At 37.3% G+C, this 27,048-nt stretch overlaps 1 protein-coding gene across 2 annotated transcripts; it reads right to left on the bottom strand.

Annotated features, from left to right (window-relative positions):
- Window positions 1-1,489: 1,489 nt before the first annotated feature.
- On the bottom strand, window positions 1,490-27,048 carry LOC148879936 (signal peptide peptidase-like 1). 2 transcript variants are annotated; one of them, XM_088961705.1, is made up of 5 exons: window positions 26,837-27,048; window positions 26,506-26,586; window positions 25,465-26,417; window positions 16,906-17,106; window positions 1,490-1,892 (listed from the first exon to the last, which is right to left on the bottom strand). In XM_088961705.1, the coding sequence occupies exons 3-5, from the start codon at window positions 26,260-26,262 to the stop codon at window positions 1,776-1,778; spliced, it is 1,116 nt and encodes a 371-aa protein (XP_088817831.1). In that variant the 5' UTR covers window positions 26,263-26,417; window positions 26,506-26,586; window positions 26,837-27,048; the 3' UTR covers window positions 1,490-1,775. The 2 variants fall into 2 exon arrangements, with proteins under 2 accessions (XP_088817831.1, XP_088817832.1); XM_088961706.1 differs by lacking the exon at window positions 1,490-1,892 and adding an exon at window positions 14,121-14,895 and having other exon boundaries at window positions 26,506-27,044.

A 27,048-nucleotide genomic window follows, 5' to 3' on the forward strand; every position in this document is an offset into this window, starting at 1 on the left:
TTCTCGTCGACAACTGGAATGCTCAGTTTGTGAAGAGAAGGGGTCTGCAGGCACGAGACGAGATTGGAATGTATTGGGATCCTTACTACGACTGCTTTCTTTTTGCTGTCATCAAAAGAGCCCCTCATAGCGGATAGATATGTTTGGCATCTTCTGTGTTTATTCTATTATTTGACATTTTGTAGTCAGACAAACTGTGGATAGTCGTGTAAGCGTACTTGTTTATTCTTGGATTTTTGGACTGCAATCCCGTCAGAAATCTGATTTGCAAATCTTGTGTTTTTTTTTGGATTCTTTGATTTCTTTAATCACTGTAGGGAAATGTGTACATCTCTGAGATAATGTGTTTAATCAAAGAAAAAAAGGGAAATGTGTTTTAGTCGTTATCAGAATCCATTGAAATATATTATTAAATTTGATTCTCCGAAATAAAGAAAGTTTTGGTGGTGTAGTTGGCTGTCCTGCTGATCTCACACACTACAAGTCCATGGTTCGAATCCTGCCTCACAAAACATATTTTGTTTTCATTCATCAATCAAAATTTATATTGTGTGTGTAACCCTTATACCTCGATGTTCGACATTTTTAAAGAAAGTTCCCTAATTCAGATAACCTGTTTTTTTGGTACTAAAATAGCCAGCAATCATCTAATTAGGCTGAATTCAAGTACAGCCATTAGTTTAGCAGGAATTTTTTTCACTGAAAACCAATTTAGCAGGGATGATTTGATTCGACTGAGTTTCCTGATTACTCAAACATGAGACAGGTGGCAAGTCATGGGGACCCAGACCTGTATATGGGTCCTCTCTTCTAAGATCGGTGATGTATGTGTTTGGTATAACTTCCGTTCATTCACTAAATGTTTATTCTTGATTTGTTTGCAAAACCATAAAAAGTAATAAAAAACCCTTTATTGATAACTAGGCACCATTAGGCATCACATCAGCACAATAGTAAATAAACACCCAACTATCGGAGGAAACATTAAAATGAAACTTCTCCCAACGGTAAACGTGCACGTAAATCAAAGCCACCTTTTGCGAGTCTATGCATACAGATCAACATGGGCACATATGTGGCAGCGTTTATTGAAAAAACACCCATAGTTCCAAACACACTATATTGTACTCAGACAGCGCTGTTGGCTCTTGACCAAATTAGCTATTTTTGGCCCAGGATCAGTTTTAGGGTGAACGGGAATCGCTTATCTGACTGGTTCCCAAGTCAACCGGTCCAACCATCTGGTCTAGTTCGGTTTTCAAAACCATGATGCAAACCGCTAATTCATATTCGATATTCCCCCATCCCCCCAACACACACACAAGGGCCATGGCGGCCTCCAATACAAATTTGGCTCAGTTTGGAAGGAATAATACTTGTATTTCGTATTATTTTGTATGTATTTGCGCCGCACATATTTGTATTTGTACTGTTTCTAAACTAAGCCTTTGTTTCATTTCAACTTTTTACCACCTCCAACAAACAAATATGCAGTCAATTCTAAATAGGCCTTGCTCTTGCTGTAGACAGCTTGAAAGCAAAATTTACAAGTTCCTTAGATCATATATGCCGTGTATTTGGGAGATAAACAAAGAGAATGTGTGAATACGTCAAATATCAAGGTGAGGCTTAAATACCATATAAGAAAGTAATAGACATTGAATTGTTACTGCCATATTAATATTCCTCCGATAAGAGCAGAACTATCTGGCTGGAATTTACAGTATGAGTTGCCTCAGTGAGTGCTATGGTTGCTGGAGGATGGATATCACAGTTCAGACCTCCAGTAAACGAGACTTGTCATTCAGGTTTGACTTCGTTCCTTCCCATAGCTCTGGGAGCTCCTTTCTGAACCATGAGATGACAATTATTGGTCCTAGAGTTGCTGGTACCTGCATTTAACATCATCACAAAAAAAGAAGCATTTATTAGAAGTAAAATGCAGGTAACTTGCTCCTCCTTGTGAAGTTTCTAGTTCTACTGGCAGTTTCTAGGTAACCATAAACAGAACCAAAATTGATCTTATTACATGACAACAACTTCATTAGAATTTTGGAATGTAAAAATTGAATGTTACCAAACACTGCTTTCATTTCTTTCTCCTCTTCCTTGGTCCCTGTAATTTGAAGTTGAATTCCCAAGTGTCAAATGAGCAGGGCACAAAGGATAGGTTTCCCTAATGGGCCTAGCCTAGATGTAATTTTTATAATGAAGTTCGTCCCATAAGCAATTTTGAATATCAACTGAACACATTTCTACATTTCTCTTTCTTTCTTGGCACTGTAATCTGAAGTGAGTTTTCAAAGTGAACCATAGGTGCAATTGAGTGAATGGTGTTGTTGACAGAATAGATTTTTCCCCTTTTCAAATCCAGACATGATCTTTAATAATTTTTTTGAAGGATAAAAGAAAATTTTATTAAAAAAAAAAGATTACATGAGAAGCATGATCTTTAATAATGTAGTTTGTCCAAAAGAAAATAACTGCTACAAGATATAACTTTAATTTTTTCTCTTTTTTTCCTTGGGAGGGGAGGGATGTTCTGAAATCATACTCATACCATAAATTGTAGAGAAGGCTGAATTAAATTGAATTGAATCATATCAAAGATCATAAGAATACTTTCGTTTTTAAAAATTTGTCACAAAATTAGAAACATAAATAAAAAAGACTTAAATATGTATAGCAAAGTAAAGCTACCCAAGTTTAATCCATATCCACCATATATGTATATAATAAACAGGTTTGACTGCTTGTGCACTAGAGAACAGAGAATGATATAATTAATTTTCACTTAAAAGTCAGCCCACAGTCAATGGATATTTAACCTACAATATAATAGAAAATAAACTCATTATGATTTTTGAATAGGTCCTAAATAACCTAAATAAATCTTTATAAAGATTTGAAAACAATTGCCCATTGAAATTTTTTTGCTTGATCTAAAACAATTTTTAAAGATTTTAAAATTTTCTGAATAGGTCCAAAAGTCAGCCCATCAAGTACTTTTTGCTTGATCTTAAATTGTCACTAGAATTAAAACACCGGTCTGACTGGGGGACTATGGCTCGTCAAACAGATATCCCAACCAATTAAAAATTTAGAACAAATAGCATGTTACCCATGTAATTGCAAATAGTTTGGTATGAAACTAAGCTATTCAAATACCATCAGGTTAGTTGCAAAATACCATCTTCTAAACTTGGACATGGTTATGAGGTGCCAAGAATGATTACCATAAAAAACTAGGCATCCAAAACACATCCATGCAGCTACCACAAGGCAGACAAAGATTCCAAAGATAGAAAATAAAAAAGGAAAAAAAAAGATCCATAAATCAAAGAAGTTTTTTAATAGAAGACATGCTAACATCATTTTGTTTCCCTAATACAAGGAAATAATATTTTCTTTTCTCTTTTTATTTTCTGATAAAATAACAATGAAGCTCACAAGGAAAGAGATCTAGTGCACATAATAATACTAAATTAATGGAATAATGTGTGCCTCCATATCAGGAATAATTCAAACTGCTGCCAATCTTAACCATGTAGGTTTACCTCCAATACCAGGCATGCACTAGCATACAGGTAGAAAAGCACATTTTAACATTATTTCCAGGAATATGCCTTGAAAGCCTTGAAAATAATAATTTGACACATGATCATCTGATGCGCTGAAGAATTTAAAGAATAATACACAACATTTAAGATAAACAAGTGGACAATCAAGACAAAGGTGATAAATTTCAAATATCCATGTCATGAAACCATAACTCTGTACAGGAAGAATTAAACCATTTTGGCTATTAACTCTTAGAAATGCAGTGGAGATTAATAATTTCAAATCACAGTTGTTAATTATAACATACCATTACATTTATCATAAAAAAATTATAACATACCATTACATATAAATTATATGATCCAAGGCTATTGGTAACAAAGTTGGGGCAAAACTGAAAACTGAATGATAATGGTGAGAAGTTAGATCCAAAATTTGGGATTGAGGGACTAGAGGTGGGCTTATAAGGGAGAATGAGGGTTTGTCTAGGGCTATAGTGCTGTATGAGGTGATTAAGAAGCTAGCCTATTGGAAGCTGCTGGTGGAGGGTGATTCTAAACTGGCTGCAGAAGGAAGAGGCTAGTTTATGGAAGTTCTCGAATGAAAAAAAGAAAATTTACCAGCTCACTCAAGACATGCAAATTCAGTTTCAAATGTCCAAGAGGAGTGCCAATTCTTTTGCAGATTATCTAGCTAAACAAAGGGTGGGAAGAACTAGTTTCTTTTGGGCTGTATTGTAATGTGATGTTTTTTTAGGGTGGGGTAAGAGATTTACCCCCTTTCTTGTTGTATCTTTTCCATCTCCTTTTATTAATAAAAGTTTCTGTTATTGATAAAAAAAAAAAAAGCAGCTAGCCTATTGTTAAAATTCCTGCAATATGTAGGAATTTCTGTAGAGAGAGAAAAAAGAAATATCTCAAGATTGGAATAGAATTTCTTCAAAACTAATTAAAAGGAAGGGTTAAGTAAACCAAATCAAGGGATTGTATTGGGAGAGGCTTTAAGAAGGTTTGACATAAAAAGACGAGAGTTCCCAAACTAGGGTTTTTAGTGGAAATTCTTGAAAATTGTTTTAATAGGATGAAAATGAACCTTAGATATGGGGGATGGAGATTTGGTTTTCACCAAGTTATCTTGGGTAAGATTTAGATTTTAGAGAGACAAGCTTCTCTCTCTAGAAAATGCATATGGATGTGAGACTTGATCAGATGGAAGGAAGACTTACCCAGGATCAAACTCAGTCATTTTGTTGATGATGAGTGTTTGCTTTTGATTGTATTTTCCCAGGTCTTTAATGCTGTAGGCAGCTGAGATCAAAACCTTGACAGAGAGAGAGAGAGAGAGAGACTACAAATCACTGTCCTAGCCTTCTAGGATTCCTAGAATCACTTTAGGGCATTGGTAATCACTCACCACAAGTTGCACAACCAGAAAATAAGCTCCAGATTTCATTCCCATGTTTTGCAACTTTACACATATATTGTCGAAGGTCAGCTAAACAACTTTGTAAACGAGGAAAACTCAAATTTACAATTCTGTTACTTATAAGACAACTTAAAGAAAACTAAATAGCCCACAAATTACTTAACCGATGAATCTAAAAATTTACACTAGTACACTATGATTAGACAAATCAAAGTAATAGGTAGGATCCCAGACTCATGTTAAAATCAGTGTTTTCAACCCAGCAGATTGAACCATTAGAACCATCGCCTGGCCTTGATTCTGGGTCCATTTTTGCTAAAACCCGCCATTTGCTTAAAAACCGTTGACTTGGTCAAAAACTGCCTGACCAGGGCAGTTGAACCGTTTACCCGTTCAACCTGGTCACTGGGTCAGGGGTTGCACACTCAATGTATATGCAAACTTCCAAAGGCCATAACTTTGCGCTTAGATATCCAATTGGGGTTATCTTTTTTTTTTTTCATTTTGGGTAACTTTTAGAGATCTATGGGCCCCAAGGTGCCTACAACACCTTGCCCCACTAATTTTGCAAAAAAAAAAAACCATTTTGGCCTCAAATCGCAATTTTTAATTCTTTTTACAAACAAAAAAATAAAAACTGAGTTAAAAACCATAAATTAAATATAAAATAATACATATATTACATGTAGAACATAATTAAAATAATACATATATAAGGCGAGGCTAGGCGACAGGGAAGCACCTTGTCGCCTGGGTGATGGATTTTTTTAAGTAAAAACCACATGTCCTAGGGTAGTTCCCTCGGTTCTATAACCATCTTTCCTTAATAACTATCCATAATTTTCATAAGAAAATTATAAACGTCATGTTTAAGTCTAGAAAATCAATATATTTATGAGAAGAAAAAGAAGAAAGAAAAGAAAATTCAAAAAATATAGGGGCTGAACCCCTATTTTTGTTACAGGAAAAGAAGAAAAGAAAGGTGGAAAAAGCAGATGTGGAAGAAGAAATTTGTTGATTAGACAAAATTTTAAGTTCTTCCCTTACTTGTTGGTTCAGACTTTGAAGTCTTTGAGGGTTCAATACAGCAGTTAACAATGTTTGTGTTTATTAAACCCTAACAAACAAGAAAATGAATATTTTTGTTTAATAATATCAATTTTATAATTATAATCTCAAAAAAATAACAACATAAATGTATTTTATAAGATAGTATACAAAACTGATTGGTGATTGGACAAGGCAAGCCTCCAAGGGTGCCTTGTTGCCTAGGCGTCACCTTGACAACTGTTGAGTTGGGCCGATTTCTAGTTATTGGGCCCAATTATTTATCTTTTATTTTTAAGTTGTTAAGTTAGGAAGTTATCAGGCTTTAGGCCCATTAGTTTATGTTTTTAAATTGACTATTCAGCTACTTAAGTAGCCGCCCTACTAAGGGCATACTTGTAATCTCTCTTTTTTTTTTTTAATTCAAGTATATAATGCAAAGAGGGGTTGGCGGCCAGAACTAATTCAATTCTGGCCGACATCCCACTCACCTTTTCTTCTCCTCTCTTCTTCTCTACTGCTGAAACTTTTCATCTTCTTCTTCTCTTCTTCACAAGGAATTCATCTAAAACTACTATTAGCAATTTCTATCTGGTATCAAAGTAGGCCTAAGGTTCCTTGAGCTGTTCTATCATGCAGCCCAAGATCGGCCGACTGCATGGTGATTTAAGAGGCTGATCAAAGATCTCAGGTAAGCCCAGTTTTTGGATTTTTTAGGGTTCCTTGGAGTTTTCAGAAGGGGGCGGTTCAAGTCCTACCTGTTTTGGAGGTCTCTGGAGAGAGCGGCTGCCTCCTCTCTTTTCTCCCATCTTGTAGAAAAGGAATCTTTTGTGAGAGGATCATCTAGGGCACCAGAAGGGTGTCTGTGGTACTAGAAGGGTTTTGTTTCATATTCTTTCATCTTACAGTAACCTTCTAACCCTTTTTTGAGAATTATGGAGGGTAATGGAGTTGAAAACAAACCCGGGAGTGAAATGAGACCAGTGGGAGGAGGTATCAAAGACCTTTTCGGGGTTGGAACCATTACTATAGTTAAGTTGGATGATTCAAATTACTTAGAATGGTCACAATCTGCAAAGATGGCCATTGGTGCTCGAGGGAATTTGGGATATATCACCGGTGAGGAAGTGAAACCCGAGACTAACAACTATCGGTGGGTACAGGAAAATTATATGGTAATGACTTGGTTGTGTAATTTGATACTGCCCCATATAAGCAAAAATTTTTGTGGGCAAATGCAACTAAGGAAATATGGGATGGGGTTGCAGAAACCTACTCACAGAGTGAGAATGTTGCTAGGACTTATTAGTTGAGGAATCATATTATTGCTACCAGGCAGGGAGATGGACCCATTGCTGTTTACTTTTCAGCCCTTAAAACCTTGTGGCAGGAGATTGACCATCTGAAGACAGTTGTTTGGGAAACCACTAAGGATGCAACTGCCTACCAGAAACTTCTAGAGAAGTATAGGGGTTTTGAATTTCTTGTTGGCCTTAATCCTGAGTATGAATTACAAGACAACACATTCTTTCCAAGGACAGTGTTACTCTCTCTCAGGCATATGCCTTTGTAACAGGGGAAGAGAGCAAGAGAAATGTGATGATGAAAAATTATGTTTTTGATCAATCAACCATGTTCAGTACTGTGAAACCTAAACAGAGTGGAGACCGGGGTGGCAATGAAATCAAGAAGGAAGATAAGAAGGATCTGATTTGTGATTATTGTAAGAAGCCTAAATACACAAGGGATACTTGCTGGAAGCTTCATCCTCATCTTGTGCCGAATAGACTCAAAAACAAGAAGGGAAATGCTCACATGGCAGTCACTTGTGACATACCTGGCCCTCCTACTACAACCACTCTGGAGTCTGTTGCAGCTGCTGCAGTGAGGGCCAAACTTGAGAGATATGGGCAGTTCCTGAATCAACGGGATACAGTCAGTCCTAATTCAATAACAAGTGGACAGCTTGGTACAGGTGGTTCTGGTGGAGCACAGTCTACTTCCGTTGCTCACACAGGTAGTTCGCATGCCACTGCAAACTATGTTTCTACTACAGGTAAGGAGGAACCTCCTTGGATTATAGATTTTGAAGCCTCAGAGCACATGACCCATAGTTCCACTATCTTTTCTTCTTATCAACTCTGTTCTTGCAGAGACAGAGTCTCCACAACTGATGGATCTCATGTTCCCATTGCTGGTAAGGGGTCTGTCAAGATTAATGATTCCATTTCCCTACCCTTTGTCCTTCATGTTCCCAGATTGAGTACTAACTTGTTATCTGTTAGTAGTTTGACTAAGAACCTGAATTGCTCAGTAATTTTTTCTCCTGGTCATTGTGTTTTACAGGATCTGGATTCAAAGAGGACGATTGGGAGTGGTCGTGAAGTGAATGAGATCTACCTCCTGGATGTGCTTCTCAATCATCAGGGTCATCATGTCAACAGGGATAGTGAGTCAGGGTCTGTGAGTCATATTATGCTTTGGCATAATCGGTTGGTTCATTTGTCTTTTTCTTCTTTGAGTTTCTTATTTCCAAAGCTTTTTGAGTCTGTTAATTTGTCTAGTCTGGAGTGTGAAGGTTGTCAGCTTGGAAAACATTGTAGACATTCCTTTAAAACTAGTAATAAAAGATGTTCATCTGCTTTTGATGTTATTCATTCTGATGTGTGGGGACCATACTATGTTCCTTCTATAGGTGGCTATCAATATTTTCTTTTACTTGTGGATGATTTTTCTCGATATTCGTGGATTTACTTAATGAGATCTCGAGATGAGGTACCATCCTTAGTTCGACAATTTCATCAAATGGTGCTAACACAATTTGGGATACAAATAAAGGTGTTCAGATCAGACAATGTCAGGGAATATTTTGAAAAGAACTTTGCTCCGTATCTGTTAAGAGTATGGAGTTGTCCATCAAAGCAATTGTTCTTACAGTCCGCAGCAGAATGGTGTTGCAGAGAGGAAGAACAAACACATTGTTGAGATTGCAAGAAGCATGATGATCACATCTACTGTTCCAGTTCGGTTTTGGGGTGATGCAATCTCCTTTTTCTTGAGGGGGAGATGTTCCGCATTCCTCTCAAGGTATTTGGGTGTGTTTGCTTTGCATATATTCTTGGTCCTCACCGCTCGAAGCTTGATCCAAAGGCAAAGACGTGTCTTCCTTCGATATGCAGAAAATCAGAAAGGATATTGTTGCTATGATCCCGTCTCTGGCATAGTTTTCAAGGCGCCAAAGCGAGGCTACACGACTGGGGGGCACCTAGTCGCCTAGGCATTGGATTTTTTTTATGTTAAAAAATAGATCCTAGGGTAGTTTCCTAGGTACCATAACCATATTTCTTTAATAATTATTCATGGTTTTCATAAGAAAAGTATAAATTTCATATTAAAGGGTGTCAGTGAGTGGAAGGAGATTGTTGGATGCAGATGGATCTACACAGTTAAATATAAGGCAAATGGAAGTATAGAAAGGTATAAGGCCAGACTTGTTGCAAAAGGGTACACACAGACCTATGGCATTGATTACTTAGAGACCTTTGCACCAGTTGCAAAGATGATTTCTGTTCAGAGATAGCTATGTAGGAAGAGATTAAAGCCTTAATTAAGAATTAAACATGGGAAATTGTGGATCTACCATAGGGCAAGGAGATTGTTGGATGCAAATGGGTCTACACAGTTAAATATAAGGCAGATGGAAGTATAGAAAGGTATAAGGCCAGATTGGTTGCAAAAGGGTACACACAGACCTATGGCATTGATTACTTAGAGACCTTTGCACCAGTTACAAAGATGACTTTTGTTCGAAGACTTCTCTCTCTTGCTGCCACATACTCTTGGCCCCTATTTCAACTTGATGTGAAAAACGCTTTCCTAAATGGAGATTTGCAAGAAGTTTATATGGATCTCCCTGTTGGTTTCTACAATGATGCTGAAAAAGGGAAGGTATGCAGACTTAAGAAGTCACTTTATGGTTTAAAGTAGTCTCCCAGAGCATGGTTTGACAGGTTCAGAAAGGCATTGATTGCTTTTGGCTACACTCAGACTCAATCAGATCATACCTTGTTTGTGAAGCAGAGGGGATCCTTGGTGTCAGTCCTAATTGTTTATGTGGATGATATTGTTGTCACAGGAAATGACCTAAGTGAGATTGACAATTTGAAGAAGAATCTACATAGAGAATTTGAAATTAAGGATCTTGGGGAGCTTAAGTACTTTTGGGCATTGAAGTTGCAATATCAAAACATGGAATCTTTATTTCTCAGAGAAAGTATGTTCTGGATTTTCTACAAGAAACAGGGAAGCTTGGAACAAAGGCTGCCAGTATTCTTATTAATCAGAATCACAGGATTAATGCATCAGAAGGTGAGCTGGTAAAGGACATTGGGAGATATCAGAGACTTGTGGGGCATTTGCTATATTTGTATATGACAAGACCAGATATTTCCTATGCAGTGAGTATAGTGAGTCAATACATGCATGCCCCACAAGTCCAGCATTGGGAGGCTGTTGACGGAATTCTTGTTTATCTAAAGGGACACCCAAGCAGAGGCATACTATTTACTGACCATGGACAATTGATGCTAGAGGCTTATATAAATGTTGATTGGGCAGGATGCCTTGATAATAGGAGATCTATTTTAGGAGTCTGCACCCTTGTTGGGGATAATCTTGTCTCATGGAAAAGTAAGAAACAAACAATGGTGGCAAGATCAAGTGCAAAAGTTGAATACAGGGCCATGGCACATGGAGTTTCAAAACTTCTCTGGATCTGCTCCTTGTTAAGAGAGATTGGTGTAGAGGCAGAAAAACCTATGATGTTGTACTGTGATAATTAGGCAACAATTAACATTGCCCATAACCCAGTTCAGCATGACAGGACAAAGCACATTGAAGTGGATAGACATTTCATAAGAGAAAGGGGTGACTTCAAGGGAAGTTTGTCTTCCATACATTGCTTCTTATTTGCAACTTGCTGATGTTCTCACAAAAGGTGTTGCAAGAAACAAGCTGGAACATGATCTACGCAAGTTGAGAATGTGTGACATTTACTCCCAACCTGAGGGGGAGTGTTGAATTGGGCTGATTTCTAGTTATTGGACCCAGTTATTTATCTTTTACTTTTAAGTTGTTAAGTTAGGAAGTTATTGGGCTTTGGCCCATTAGTTTATGTTTTTAAGTTGTGGCTGTTCAGCTACTTAAGTAGCCACCCTACTAAGGGCATACTTGTAATATCTCATTTTTTTAATTCAAGTATATAATACAAAGAGGGCTTGGCGGCCAGAACTAATTCAATTCTGGCCAACATCCCACTCACCTTTTCTTCTCCTCTCTTCTTCTCTACTGCTGAAACTTTTCATCTTCTTCTTCTCTTCTTCACAAGGAATTCATCTAAAACCACTATCGGCAATTTCTACCACAACTATGACACACACACACACACACACACACATGTATATACACGATTGATGGCATGGCACGATGACCTATGACACGGAGGAAAAAAATGGTTCGGCCTCCAAGTCAGATTTAAAACATTGGTTAAAATGACCAAAACATTCCTACTATTCAAAAATACAGAAATACATTAAAAAAAAAATAGAAAATTCAAACATTGAATCTTTGGAACCAGCATCATCTTTACTTGTATAACTTGTGCAAATTTACAAGAAATATAAAAATATTTTGGGCAAACTCCACATACCCCCATTCCATCACTTGACTCCCTAAATTACTTTTTGTGTTAGATCCCCCCAAACTTTAAACACCCCTGCCAGCATTAACAATGAGTGGGCAATTATGAAATTGCCAATTTGTTGTCTACATGTGTAGGTGACCAAGATTTCCACCAATCCCATTTATTCAAAAATTTTTTAAAAATCCTATAAAATACAGCCATGTAAAATGAAGTACCAAATAACATCTAAAATCTGGCCCATCAAAATAGCACCCTAAGATCAGTCAATTAATTACAACCACCCAAATAATTTACCAAGATTTCATCTAATCTGGTTCATCCAAATGATGTACCCAATCATTCCAAATATCTAGAGCATCAAAATGGTCCCCTAAGATTGATGAAAATAATCTCAACCATCCATGTAATGCACAGATATTTCAATTAATAGCACCCATACAAGTAATGCATGAAAATCTCAGAAAAATCTAGGCCATGTAAAGTAACACCTCAAGTAAAAGCTAAGATCTAGACCATCAAAAAGGCCTTACGAGTTCAGTTAATGAATCTCAACCATCCAAATAGTGTATCAAAATTTCATCTAATCTAGCCTATCTAAATGGCATACCAAGATTTCAACTAAGCTCAGCCAATACAAGTAATACGTGACAGTCTCTAAAAAAACTATGCCATGTAAAGTAGCATGTCAAGTAAAACATAAGACCTGGACCATCAAAAAAGCCTCCTGAAATCAGTTAATGAATCTCAACCGTCCAAATGGTGTATCAAAATTTTATCTAATCTTAACCCGTCTAAATGGTGTACCAAGATTTGATAGTCCATCCAAATGATGTACCATCAATCCAAAGATCCAGACCATCCAAGTAATATACCAAGATTTCAACAAATCAAGGTCATCCAAAAAATGTACCAAATCAAGATTGTTAAAGCAGTCTCCTAGAGTAGTGGGTTAATATCATCCATCCAAGTTATGTTTTTGCCATAAGTTTATGCATCGTTTGGATTTTTTACAATAGATTTTATGCTTCTTTAAATAGCATCCACATAACCTGATATTTTTTCAGAATTCATACATTAATTTAATGGCCAAGATCATTTGAAATATTGGCATGGTCATAATTAGTTCATAACTTTCAAGAGACCACTTTGGTAGCATAGATTATTGGGTTGATTTATTTGGCTGGCCCAGATTGATTGAAATCTTGTGCATTAGTTACCAACAAAAACAAATCTTGTACATATCTTGGATAGCTGAGATTAATTCACTGATCTTAAAAGACAACTTTGAAGGCCTAGAACTTTGGGTTGATTTGATACACCAGTTACATGACTTTGGTACAACACTCGAAGGAAAAATATCACTTGGCTGATATTAGGAAAGCACATTGATGAACCATATGTATAGTTTCATCTACCATTCCATTTCCATGGCCAACATTAGTTGAAACCCTTGCACATCATTTAGATTTTCAAGATCAGTTGACAAGTTTTGGGACTCCATTTTAATGGTGTAGATCTCTACTTAGAAGATTGTGATTGGAAATATTTTTTAATAATATTAAATGAGAAGGGTATAATCATCCTACAAATGAAGAAAAAAAGGGGCTTTCTTTTTTGAAATAAAGTAAGGTAAATTAAATTAAAAGAGAGGAAAATAAAGTACAGGGGTTGGCTTAGCTAAACAAAACATCACAAAGAACCAAAGGACCAGCTGGATCCAGAAAACAGAAGGAACCATAAAAAAACCATTCATGAAAATACTGGGACAACCACCCATCCACACATTAAAAGAGACATGACAGAGCCTCCTAAATGCAAAAAATGAGTGAACACATTAAGAGCACAGTGTCCAGTCGCACAACAGGACCAGCTTCCTGAAAACAATGGAGCTAATCTCGACGAAAGACTGGATGAAGAGCTCTGGGTGTGATCACACTTTGCATTCACGAGGCCCCAGCTCAGAGACACAAGAATCGCAGCCATAAAAAAACATGTCAAAAAGAAGCCTAGCTACCAAAGACAGAGATCTGAACCACCACTCTTGACTCTTCATACTACAATGCTTTCCCCCTTCCTCTCCTGTGAATACTAGAAATTCCCCTGAAGCACGCCTGCACAAACATGTCACCATAAAAATCTAACAGATTAGAATCAGGTCTTTCTGGGGAAGGGGTCTGGTTTCTAACTCTACTGTGGAAGAAGGAAGGGCATTTGGCAAATATCTGACAAGGCATATGGGCATATTCCATCCATTTTTTGGCAGAATGCTAACACAGTGGGCTAAGTGATAATAGGGTTTGTTTCCTTTTGGGGGAGGGGGTATGTGGTTACCCAAATATTTTTTACATAAGGTCAATACTTTGTATTTGAAGTCATGGTTCTTAGATTTTTCTTCTCACCCAACACCACCTTTTTTTATTGGAAACGGTAACTTTCATTAAAATAACATTAAATACAATAGTGTCAACCACTCAGAGCATAAATGTTGACCCCATATGAATCTCAAATCTTACAATAATACAGCCCAAAATAAGCTTTCCCTGAGAGTCCCCTGCTTTGCCAGATTGTCAGACACAGGGTTGGCTGATCCCCTTACCCATTTGAAAATTACTCCCACTTCCCTTGCTAGGCAAAGTATCTCCCTCATCTGTTGTCTAAGTCCATACACCCAAGCTTTTTGTCTGCAGACATCCTATTAGAAGTTTAAAGTCTCCCTCTACCTCAAGGTTTTGATATCCCCATTGCTTGGCTAATCTCATACCTTGAAGTAGAGACATAACTTCAGCCCTTAAGGAATCTCCCATGCCTATTGGGCCAAAATAAAGTGCCTGCATCCTGCCCTCCCCATCCCTGAAAACTCCCCCAACTCCAGAGGGCCCCAGGTTTCCCAATGAGCTTCCATCAAAGTTCAATTTCACTCTTTGTTGTGCTGCAAGTGTCCAAAGAGGCTGAACCACACTTTTTGCAGCTGAAGAGTTAGACGCTACTGACCATCCCCTTAGAATATCCTCAGCTGAGAAATTTTTGAACATTTCAGTTGCTTTCAGGCTTCAGCCAATGTATGACCCTAACAACTATGGATTCAATGACTGCCTCTTTTCTTTGGTAAAGTGAAAAAAACTCGGATCAAAAAGAGTGGCACATCCTAAGGAGGAGTCCACCTGCAACCAAACAGAGAAGAAAACCAATTTCACACAAAAGAAGCAAGAGGACAGAATAGTAAAAGATGTGTAATTGTCTCTCCACCACCCAAGCAAAGGCAACAAACATGAGGGGAGAAGCAGCAATTTGGCCTTCTTCTTTGTAGCTTATCCAAAGTGTTGATTTCCTTAAGTACCATTTCCCAACAAAAGGTTCTTATTTTTGGGGGTATCAGGTTACACCAAACTTCCTTTATGGGGAATGATCCTTTCAGATGGGAGGATTGGAGGAGAGCAATGAAAAAGAAAGCACAAGTGAAATAGCCAGATGGGGATACTAGCCAAATTCTACTATCTAAATATTCCCAGCATCTCAGGTAACATTCCTTTTATCATTGGGGCAACCCTTTTATTAGTACAAAGACAAAAGAAATCATGAATAGCAAAAAAGAAGAGATGTCAAAGAGTCCATAAATCTTTCACCACTAGTTATGATGGCATGTACCTAGTAAAATCTTTTGGGCTTAAACTAGCCTTATCTCAGAATTGCAAATACTTTAATGGAAAAGTGTGGGACCTTTAGCCTTTCCTATTGCAACAATATTAACAATCTCTACGCATTCATTAACTATATGTCAACACACAATCTACTTCAAATCAATGATTTAAAAGGCGCGCCTCATGCGCATTTTAGGGCACGTGCCTCGCCTAGGTCCCAGGCGGAGTATTTTCAAAAGGCACACACCTGATGCGCCTAGGGTTAAGAATTTGAGACCCTAATATGGATTTGTTTGGGCTTGCCTCCAGGGACTTGGTACAAAGGCGGCTCATAGAATCAAGAATGCATGATGTTTAACATCATATTAGCTATTTGAAGTAATGCAATTGGAAAAAAAAAACAAAGACATTAAGAGCTTACATGCTTGAATATGTTTTATATGTTATGCTTGATTTTATTTTTAAATATGTTTTACATGTTATGTTTATGTATTTTAATTTGAGATAATAAGTTTTTTAAAGAATTTATTTAAATTTTAAATTTATATTTTTAATTAATAATTTGTTTAATATTTTAATAATTTGCATTTCTTTAATTTGTTGGATTTTTTTGAATTTTTTGCATTTTTGCACCTTCAAAAAGGTGTGCTCCTCAAGCGCAAAATGGTCCTTACACCTTTCGCTTTTAAAACACAACTTCAAACCATACAACATAACTTTTCTACTTAAAAAACACAACTAAATAATTTTTTTCCCATTAATATAGGCCCCAGGCCCATAGTAACATTGTGGTAAAAGGTGACCTCCATATTCTTGTTGGTTGGACAGGGTTCCGGTGTGGGGTAGTGGTAGATGATATATCACCAAGGAAGCTAGATCTTTGGCATTCAAGTTGAACCATTCATTCATATGGGTTACAAGGTCTGCCAACTCTATATTTGACAGTCTTATCAATGATTGGCCATTGGGGTAGAACCAGATAAAGGAGACAGTTGCACCAGGGTACTTCAATTGGGGGCATATTGAACCTCTGTTTCCCTTGTTAGATATTTTTATAGTCTTTTCACCCTCTTCATTGGTAAGCTTCTTAATAAGGCCTCCCTTTTCTTCATTCTGGGACTAACCTTTTGACTACTCCATTAACATGTACACCTCATGCACCAATAACAAATGCCCATAAATGTTTTCAGGTAGAAGTATTATAATCAAACTTTTGGATGCCCTTGTTTCTGTACTCTCTTCTTATTCTAAGTAATAAAATTTGATGTTGATTACTGGTAAAAAAAAAATTATAACCAAACCTTTTTTTTAATTTCCAGAAAGCTGATTGAAAAGGAAGGACCAGTTAGCCAAGCAAGGGGCGCTTAAGGAATCTATGTTTTGGGCGAATTTTTAGCTTTCTTCTTTGGTCCTTTGTTGTGGGGGAGTTAAGATAGTTTACCTCCCCTTTCTTATACTTAAAGTTTCACAAATCTTATTATTTGATAAAGCATTTTGTTACTGATAAAAAAAAAAGGACCAGTGAAAACATACCAGATAAAGAAGGGCTGGTTGTGGTGAATGAGTCAAGATCCCAGCTGCTAAAGCAGCCACCAATCCAATGGTATATCCAGAAAGAGCATACCAAAAGTATTTGTGACCTTTAGAAGAAAATAAATCAAATGTCCCTGTTGAATCTCTGCTCTTCTGATAATCAAAACAGAGGACTAAAGCAAGAAGCATGGATGGAATAGCCTGCAGAACCAAACAGTCATAAAAACATAACAACTTATTAGAATTCTTACCAAAGGGGAAAGAAAAATAACTTTAATTCTGCAATGGATAATAATGAAATAAACATGTCTGCAGGTGCAAAGACAGCTACATCATTTATAACTAATTCATGATGGCTTCTCCTAGCATACATTACCAGGCATCATATGTCATCTTCAAAAAAATTCAACTGATAATCCCAAATTCAAAGCATATTTTCTTCTGGGTGTGACCAAATCCTTATACATTTTGGACACGATTCATCGGACAAAATAAAGTTAAACCAGAAAAATTAGGTCATAAGCATTGTCAATCAACAACTCATTACCTTTATAATCCAATTAGCTGGTCGTATCTTGCATTTAGATAGTACCTAAGTCAAACCACATTTTACAATTATAGCAATCACAAGCACCTTTTTATATTCATTGATTACCATCATAACCACTTCATAGTTCATACTCTCAAATTTTCCCTTCAGCATCTTCTCTTTGGTAGCTCACCAGGAATTTGGCTAATTTAGCTGCAGGTTGGTTAAAGTTTCCGATCAATGTTACTTTTCCCTATTAACGAACAAACAGGTCTCGTTGAATGAAAGAGTTGGATATATGTTCATGGGCCAAATACCATGTACGCTGCCTCAGAATTCTTGCAAGGTTTGAACAAGAAGAGCAAAGCTGCATGAAACATAGTACCTACATCTGTTTTTGGGTTACATGGCAAGAAAGGAGCAGAAGAAATTTCCAAAAGAACATTGCAAGGTCAAAGCTCATTTGTTGTACATAATACTCTTTTTGTAAACAGTCATGGATCAATATGTCTAGAGAAAATGGGAAAGATGTTTTTCATATTTCCCATTGTACAACCTCTAGTTATACAGAGGTTTCTTTTATTAATGAAACTCTACTACAACTTGCCTTTTTCTCAAAAAAAAAAAATATGCAACTTGTGTTATCTACTTGTCTCCGTCTTAACCAAGATATGTTGCTCTTACCATAGTTTTAAATGTTGGTGAAATGTTACAAGATTTTGGTTTCAAACATAATTTCAGCCACCATCTGATGGTAACTCGGTTGGTAGGATCTTAGACTCATTGTAGCAGAGACCTGGGATCAAATCCTGCTACCACCAGGGTTCGGGGGTTAAGGAGATGGGGGACGGGCTACCCCTCATTGTGCAGCCCCATGAAGCAAAAGAAAAAAAAAACAAAAATTCAGCCATTCATATTGCCCAAAAAGTTGGTTACAAAAATTATATAAATTTAAAATATTATTATTAAAATAATTAAAATTAACAAATAAATGCTCAAATTAAAAAAAAAGAATAATTGTGGATCAGGGATCTGAAATGACTGAAATTTCCAAAATTTAAACCCTTGCCCATTAATACTCATCATTATATAATATCATTTCCATTTAATTTCTAATGTATTTATTCTTAATTAGTATCATCTTTCAGAGAATTTTGTTAAATTAAACAAAAAATGTACCAATCTAAACTATAGTCATCACGGTAGCAAGGTGAGACTAGGTTATAAGGCAATAACTTGTTGCCTAAGCACTTAGGTGGACACATAGACACTGGTTACATAGCGGGTTCTTTGATCCACATTAAAATCTGCCATGTAGATTTTTGGCCTCAATTAAATTGAAGATTATGAAGGATGGTTTTATTGAGTATTGTCCTATGGATATGGACCTATAATATTGGAAGGAAAGAAGTGAGATGTGGGAAAAACTTTTTGCAATTAGGGGTTGGTGGGGTGGTCCTTAGTGTCAAGGTGGATATTTTAATATGATTAGATTTTCAAGTGATTCGAGTAATTCTTTTTTTTTTTTTTTGAAAGTTTATGGAAATTTTATTGATTGAAAACTTTGTATACAAATTTACATCAATACAGAACAGAGGCTTAAACCTCTCCCCATACATGTGTATTACAACACAGTCCAAAACATTTAATCCCTCATAGCCCCTTGTCTAGCTAGACTATCGGCCATATTGTTGGCTGATCTCTGAACCAACTGCACCTTGACTGGCATACTTCATGACATCACTTTAATCTTTTTAAGTTCATTCTTCTACTTCCAAAGAGCCTCTTCCTGATTTTCTAGCCATCCTATTACCAGCTTCAAGTCCCCTTCAATTATCAAACTTTGTACATTCAGTTCTTTTGTCTCCTAACACCTCCTACTACAGCCATCACTTCTACTCTCAATGAATTTCCAACACTAATCAGCCCTGAAAACATTGCTACTACATGGCTTCCCACATCCCTAAACACCCCTCCACCGCATTGCCCCAGATTTCCAAGACAGCTTCCATCAGAGTTTAGTTTAATGAAACTCACCTGTGGAGGTGACCATTCTTCATAAATTAGGGTTTTTAACAAAGTGCTATCTGCTATTTACTTCCAATTCCTCATAAATAACTGAGAAAGAAGAAAACATCCTTGAACATTGTGCCCCATGCACCCTCACACTATAAATGCATACAAGTTCTTCAAGCTTCTCTCCTGATCCTGAAAAATTATTCCATTGCTTTCTTCCCACACAGTCCATAAGATAGCAGCACAAGTAAATCTCCACATTATTGTTGCTCTCTTTTTTGACCACTGATCTGAGCATGATGTTAAAAAGGTCAGCCACCTTAGCTGGGGCTGTCTACCTGCACCCAAAAAAGAGAAAAGAAACATTTCCAAATTCAAGTAATTCTTGTCTACAAATCTCAACTAGCATAAGAAAGTTCAATGATTTCATAACATTTGTAGTTGAAACAACTCCCCCAATGATTTAATAACATTTAGATTGGTAACTTTGCTCTTAGGGATCTCTTACCCACTTTATACTCTATTTCCCTTTATAAAAAAAAAGAGGTTTTCTTGAATTTCCTCGCTCCTGTTACTCCTTAGGGGCTGAATTGGAATTTTGGTTTCTGTAGAGGGATAAGGGAGGAGGATTGCAAGGACTTTGGCAAAGGTTAACCTCTAGTATGATTGTAAGGATTCTTTGGCAAAGGAGATCAGCTAATGGATTAGCAGATTTTCTAGCTAAACAATGGATATATAGGGAATCTATGTTTTGGGCTCAATTGTAAACTGATTTGTTTTTGAGGCTGCATCTCGTGCCTCCTTTTGGGATGCCTCTTTATATACTATCTGGTTTAATTAATGAATGAATATGGCATCAAGGATACAATAGGTTAAAGATCGGAAAATGGGACAGCTCATACTTCAGCAAAGCAAGGGGTTAATAGGGAATCTTTGTATTGGGATCAATTGTAATCTGACGTCAAGTCTTTATGAGAGGGTGTACCTCGTTCCTCTCTAAGGAGTGTGTGTATATATATACTTTGATGTTTCTTTAATAAAATTTCAAAGTTATTTATCAAAAAAATATTTAAAAGTCATGAACTTTTGTATAACAAGAATCCAAGAAAGTAATGCATGCCATGCACACACACACACACACACACACACACACATGTATGTATGTATGTATGTATGTATGTATGTATGTATGTATGTATGTATGTATGCACATATCTAATATGAAATTGTGGATATCTACCATGTATGCACACACATATAGATACGTGCATATATAGTATGAAGTTATGTATCAAAGAGCAGACATAAACTACAAATTATTATTTTTTTATGAATACCATTAGATTTTACTAAAAACAGAATAAGAGTTGCACCAAGGGTAGCCTCGGTTACCCCTGAAAGTTTAAACATTAAAAACCACCCGACTTTTACGGTTACATCAGAGCCCAGAAACAGATTTCCCTGTGCACCCCCTGTTTTGCTAGTTGATCTGCCAGGCTGTTAGCTGATCTTGGGTTCCATTGAAATTCCACTTGCATGTCATCTGTAAACCTTTTAACCTTCTTGATCTCTTTTCTAAAGAACCATGGAGCTTGTTCTTTTTGTCTCAGCCAGCTGATGACTACTTTCGAATCTCCTTCAACTATTATTTTTCTAACCCCCATACTTCCATTGCCTTTTGTAGCCCAAATACCCAAATACTGCTGCTGTCAGTTCAGCTGTAATAGAATCCTCCTGGCCACATGGGCCTGAATACATTCCAACCACTTTCCCCTCATTTCTGAACACCCCCCCATACCAGATGGGCCCGGGTTGATATTCCCGGGGAGGGAGGGGGGGGGGGGGGGCAGCACTCCTTTATAGTTTTCTTCTTGGAAGAAGGTAGTGCTGCAATTGTTCTCCATCTCCTTATCAGATCATCATATGTAAAGTCAGAGAAAAGTTTCAGCGATTTAACCCAAAAGATTACTTTGGCTGTAACTCCGTCTACCAATGCTCCTCTACTCCTTTTTCTTCCTTCAAATATCCGCATCTCTTTCCTCCCAAAGAGACCAAAGCACAGCTGCCCTTGTGCATCTCCACAGTATTCTGTCCCTTTCTCTTGGCCAACTGAAGGTAGAAGAATCAAACAATCCGTCCAAGCTCTCAGGGGTGTTCCACCTGCAACCAAAGAGAGAAAAAACACTACCAAACACATTTAGCATAAGGACAGGAAATAAGCAAGTGATAGGCAGTCTCACCATTTGACTCACATAAATAACACCAGTTCAGGGAGAGACACCAACCAGGTCTCTTTCTCTGTAACAAACCATGTGTTAATCGCACTATGAAAAACCTCCCAGCTGAAATCCCTCACTTTAGGAGGAATAGGGCAACACCTCTCACTTCTTTAACTGGGAATGAAAAGCCAACAGAATCAGCAGAAGACAACAATTTAAAGGAGGCACAACTGAAAACACCAGAAGGGTGAGAAGTCCAGACTACTATCTTGTTTACTGACATCTAAAAAGACCCCATCCAGCATTTGCAAAAGGTTTGACACCAAATCCAACTGAAAATCCCTAACATTTCTGCAAAAGCCCAAATTCCACCCATACCCAGAGAGTGAGGAAGAAGGGGTTAAAAATTATGAGACTAGTACACTTGAAAAAAGAAAGAGCATACAAAGAAGGAAAATACACCCTCAATGGCGCTTCCTCTACCCACAAATCTTCCCAAAATCTGATTTTGTTCCCTGAATTGAGATCATACCTGATATGATTGAGGAATCTTGAAAGGTGCTTTTGGATTTCTTTCCATGGTGATGCACTTGAAGCCCTGCTAGAAGTTCCAGCATCCCAACCATTCCCTGAGAGCCCATGAATGCTGGCTATTACCCTGTGCCACAACCCATTTACCCCCAAAGAGTAACCTCTACAACCACTTTCCTAGAAGAGCCAAGTTTTTCTCTTACAACTCTAAACCCAATCCACCACATTCCTTCCTCCTACACACAACATCCCATCTAATTAAATGATCTTTCTTGGCCTCTCTCGGTTCCCACAGAAAATTCCTCATTATCTTCTCTAATCTTTTAGCAATTACCACAAGCATGCTAAAGACTGAGAAATAATAAACAAGGAGGTCTGCTAATGTAGACTTGATTAATGTGATCCTTCCTCCCAAGGACATGTAGTTCCTTTTCCACTTTGCTAACTTGCTTTTAAATCTCTCCACTACTGGGGCCCAAAAATCATGGGATCTAGGGTTTGCACCTAGTGGAAGTCCTAAATATTTCAAAGGCAAATCACTTGTTAAACACCCCAATTCCCTTGCCCACATCTCAATCACTTCTTGCTCTAGGTTAACCCCAGCCACCACACTTTTGTTTAGATTAATCTTCATGTTTGTCACTCTCTCAAACAGATTAACTAACATTCTTAGGTTTCTAGCCCCTTAATCTCCCTCATTCTCACAAAAGATTATTATATCATTTGCAAAATGTAGATGTGTTACCACTACCCTATCCCCTCCTACTCTCCATCCTTTTATTAGGCCTAATTCATCTACTTTCAAAATCAATCTACCAAACACCGCTATGATAGTAAAGAGAAAAGGAGATAACGGGTCACCTTGTCTAACTCCTCTTAAGGCTCCAAAAAAGCCTTTGACCACCCCATTCACTAACACTAAGAAGTGGCTAGTTTGTAGACACCCCTTCACCCACTTGCACCACCTTTCACCGAACCCACATCTCCTCAATACTTCAATCAAAAATCCCCAATCTACCATATCATAAGCTTTCTTCATATCCAACTTACATACAATTCCTTTTCTCCCCAAACTGCTAAGGTCTTCCACACACTCATTAGCTGGAAAACCTATTCAAGATATTTGTATTTAATCCAATCAGCAAAGGGAAAATTTTTATGGAGAAATACTAGGGCAGCAGTGTTATGGATGATTTGTGAAAAAGGAAATGCAAGATTCTTCAATGATAAGAGACTCCCAAGTCCCAAAGGAGGTTGTTAATTGTTATAAAGAGCATCACAATGAAAGTAGTAAACGCTGGGTACAAACATCTACGATATTTGGACCCTTCTCAAAGATGATATTAGAGAATTGGCTCAACATGGAACAAGCTTCATCCTCATGGCTTGCCACCAAAGAGGATTGGCAACCACCAATTAATATCTATATTAGAAAGAGAAAGAAGGTAGGTGAGTGGTCATCTAGTCACAAAGTTCACACACTCCTACTCCTCTTATTTTTCACATACGTGATTATCTATTTTTAATTTATAAAAAAATGTAGGAAGTTACAATAAAAATCCTTTAGGTCCTATTTTCTCTAATAAAGTTCATCATTACTCTCTCTAATATCACTCTAACAAAATCATTCTTAACCCCCCCCCAATAGTTAATGTTTGTAACATCTTCCCTCCCCTATTAAATCCCTTTTTTTACTCTTAATCTATGTTTGGTTTGAAGCAAAAAGTAGGGAAATGAAAGGAAAGTTAGGGAAACCTTCACAAATCTTGTATAGGTTTCCCTACTTTTTCCTTTAAACCAAACATAGCCTTAAATCTATGTTGACCCATTTTGACTCTATTAGTAAAGCAGGGTATAAATTAGATGGGTTTAGGTCAGGTTAAGAGCCAACCCAACCTTAAATATGGAACCTAGCCTGAATCCAAACTAATGTTAAAACCCAAATTTTCCAACCCAAACCTAACCAAACTTCTATTCAAGCACATGCATTTGCATGGGTTTGCTTGCTAGTACCAAATAATACCAAGCTGAACATTTATGGATGCAGTATGGGGCTATAGGTAATTCAGGCACAGCAGGTACTTTCAGAAACTACAATGAGTGTATAGAGCCATAGGAATTGCAGACTAGGTCAGAGCCAAATTACTTGCTATTTTACAAGGATTGAAGTTCGGTAGACTAATGCAACTCAGAAACATAGTGGTGGGAGGTGACTCTAAAGTAATAATAATAATAATAATAATAATAATAATAATAATAATAATAATAATACTAATAATAATAATAATAATAATAATAATAGGATGGCTACAGGATGAAGATTAAGCAGCATTCCTCTCATGTACATCCTTCCTTTTATCAAATGAAAGGTTACCATTTCTCAAAAAAAAAAAGATCAAACAACCTAACGACATAGGCACATACTGTGAGAGATAAAGCAATTGGCAACAGGTATGGTGATTGATGTAGTTCAGCCTTCTGCAGCAATATTCCTCTCATGTACATCCTTCCTTTTATCAAATGAAAATTTACCATTTCTTAAAAAAAAAAGATCAAATAACCTAGCAGCAAGGGCACATGCTGAGAGAGATAATAGCAATTCGCAAAGGTAGAGTGATTGATGTAGTTCAGCCTTCTACAGCAATAGAAGATACAGAAAATTAATTTTTGGAGAGATTTGAGCATCTCAGAGTTGCCAAAACATATGAAAGGAGGAAGAATCAATACTTGCATCAAGATTAGGAAGCTGACACCTGACAGTTTTTTCCTTCTATGCCAACTAGAAGGTTAGTTGCTTAGTTTAGCAGCTTTCTATGTCATTGAAATTATTAGCTTCTATGTTAGAAGTTATTATTTTCTGGTTCTTATTTTTCGTGTCTTAGTGGTTTCCAAGTCCTAGGTTTCTAATTAGAAGTTAGCTGCAATTGCAGAATTTCCATTCCACTCAGGAAAAAGAGTTCTATAAATACATGTAATTCTGTTCAAATAAGGCACTCAATGCATCAATGAATTAAGTTTTCTTCTTTCTTTGACATGTCTACTTCTTTATTCTCTTAAAACTAGTTTTGGAGAAACACATGATTTCTTCTCTCTTCGTTATTTTCTGGCAGTTCTTTGCTACTAGAAGAAAACCAGCAAAATAACCTCCCATGCAGCATAGCATTTGGCTACAAATCATTGCATTGCTATAGATGTTGCTAAAACACCATCTTCCATGTATGCAAGAATCGCAGTTTAATCACTGAAGAAAATAAAATGTCATACCATGTCACCAAGCCCAAGTATCATGAAGTCTGACGCGTTGCCTCCGGGAACCATTCCACCCAACAAATCCCTAGGAAATACAATCTTCACCGGCAACTCCAGCTTCTTGGTTATCATCTGAAGCCCTGGAAGGCTCAAACTATTTGCAACAGTGTGAACAGGATTAGACGCTTGTTGTGTAGCAACGGACACCATAACATTTGCTCCAAAGAACCTCTCGGAGAAAAAAACCCAGAATATGTCATACACGAACAGGCAAACGAGCAGAATTACACATATTTTGATGTTTGGAAGGCGGACATGGCTAACAAATGCAATACAAATAGAGATGCCAAGCAAGTTGTTCAGCACCCAGTGCCCAGAGACAAGCCATGCTACGACGATTCCAGTGCACACCACAACCAGGATCCCTTGGCTTCGAGTGAACGATTTCGAACAGCATCGAGAAACATAAGGATCCACCAAGCCGAATATTGACCTGATATAAGTGACATAAGGGTAAAGGCAGAAGAAGAGGGAAGAGACAGAGGCCACGGCCGTGAACGCAGTGAGAAGCTGCGAGACTGATGAGAACAGGTAGAACATCAAAAGCAGGCTGCAAGAGCTCAATATAGGGATCATGAGCGCTTGGGACCCATCCAATGTGATGGACGCCTCCGACAAATCACGGTTCCGTTCCATGTCTTTCCCGTAATTCAGAGCTCGAAATGCTGATCCGAAGGTTACAGCTACTGCAGTCAAAATGAGAGTGACGGAGGCGGGCTCGAGCAAATAGGCGAGCTTCCATAGCGGTTCCATTATAGGATAAATAAACGTTTCTATTCAAATTTAAATAGTTGATTCGTTATTCCCCGCAGAAACTAAAATCCCGTGAAGAGGAAAACCCTAGAAATATCGTGTTCCTTGCTGCATAATTTCTCCGGTGTAACCTGAACAGGAGAAATTCATGCAACCTGCAAAATAAACAACAGAAAAGAAAGTGAACACACAAGTGACATGCAGGAAAAAAAAAAAAAAGAAAAAGAAAAAAGAGAAAATTACCTCAAAAAACAGTGCAATAACGAATGCAACATCCAAAAGCAACTAAGAGCAATAACTCGTACAATCTGTAAACACAATCACCTGAAAGAGAAACTAATGGTAGAGCATAGTCTCGTATCAAACATTCAGAAACAGGTAAAAGCTACTTCAACCAAAATACAAGGAATTTCCAAAAATAACTTGTCTTCAATCAAGAACTTTCAGTTTTGCTGTAAGAGGTGTTTTGTTGACACTTCAAATCCAACGATCTATTACTCCAACTGATCTTTTTCCCGAAAAAAAAAAAAAAAAAAAACAATTCAATACGAGTTTAAGCGATCAAGCACGATACCAACGGGAAAAGAATGAATTGACAGATTCCTAAACACCCAAATATCTGGAATTATAGAACTTTGAAGCTGAAACCGCGATGAGATGATGAAAGAAGCGATCGAGAAAATAGCAGAGGAATTGAAATCTGTTCAAAGACGGGAGTTCTGGGAGGACTTGCATTTTGACCTGAAAGAGTGTTGGGAGAAGGTTTCGTAAATTCAAGACCCTACC

Source organism: Nelumbo lutea, chromosome 1, assembly GCF_056320005.1.
Source record: "Nelumbo lutea isolate HS-2025 chromosome 1, American lotus-T2T, whole genome shotgun sequence".
In the NCBI taxonomy this organism is placed as follows: domain Eukaryota; kingdom Viridiplantae; phylum Streptophyta; class Magnoliopsida; order Proteales; family Nelumbonaceae; genus Nelumbo; species Nelumbo lutea.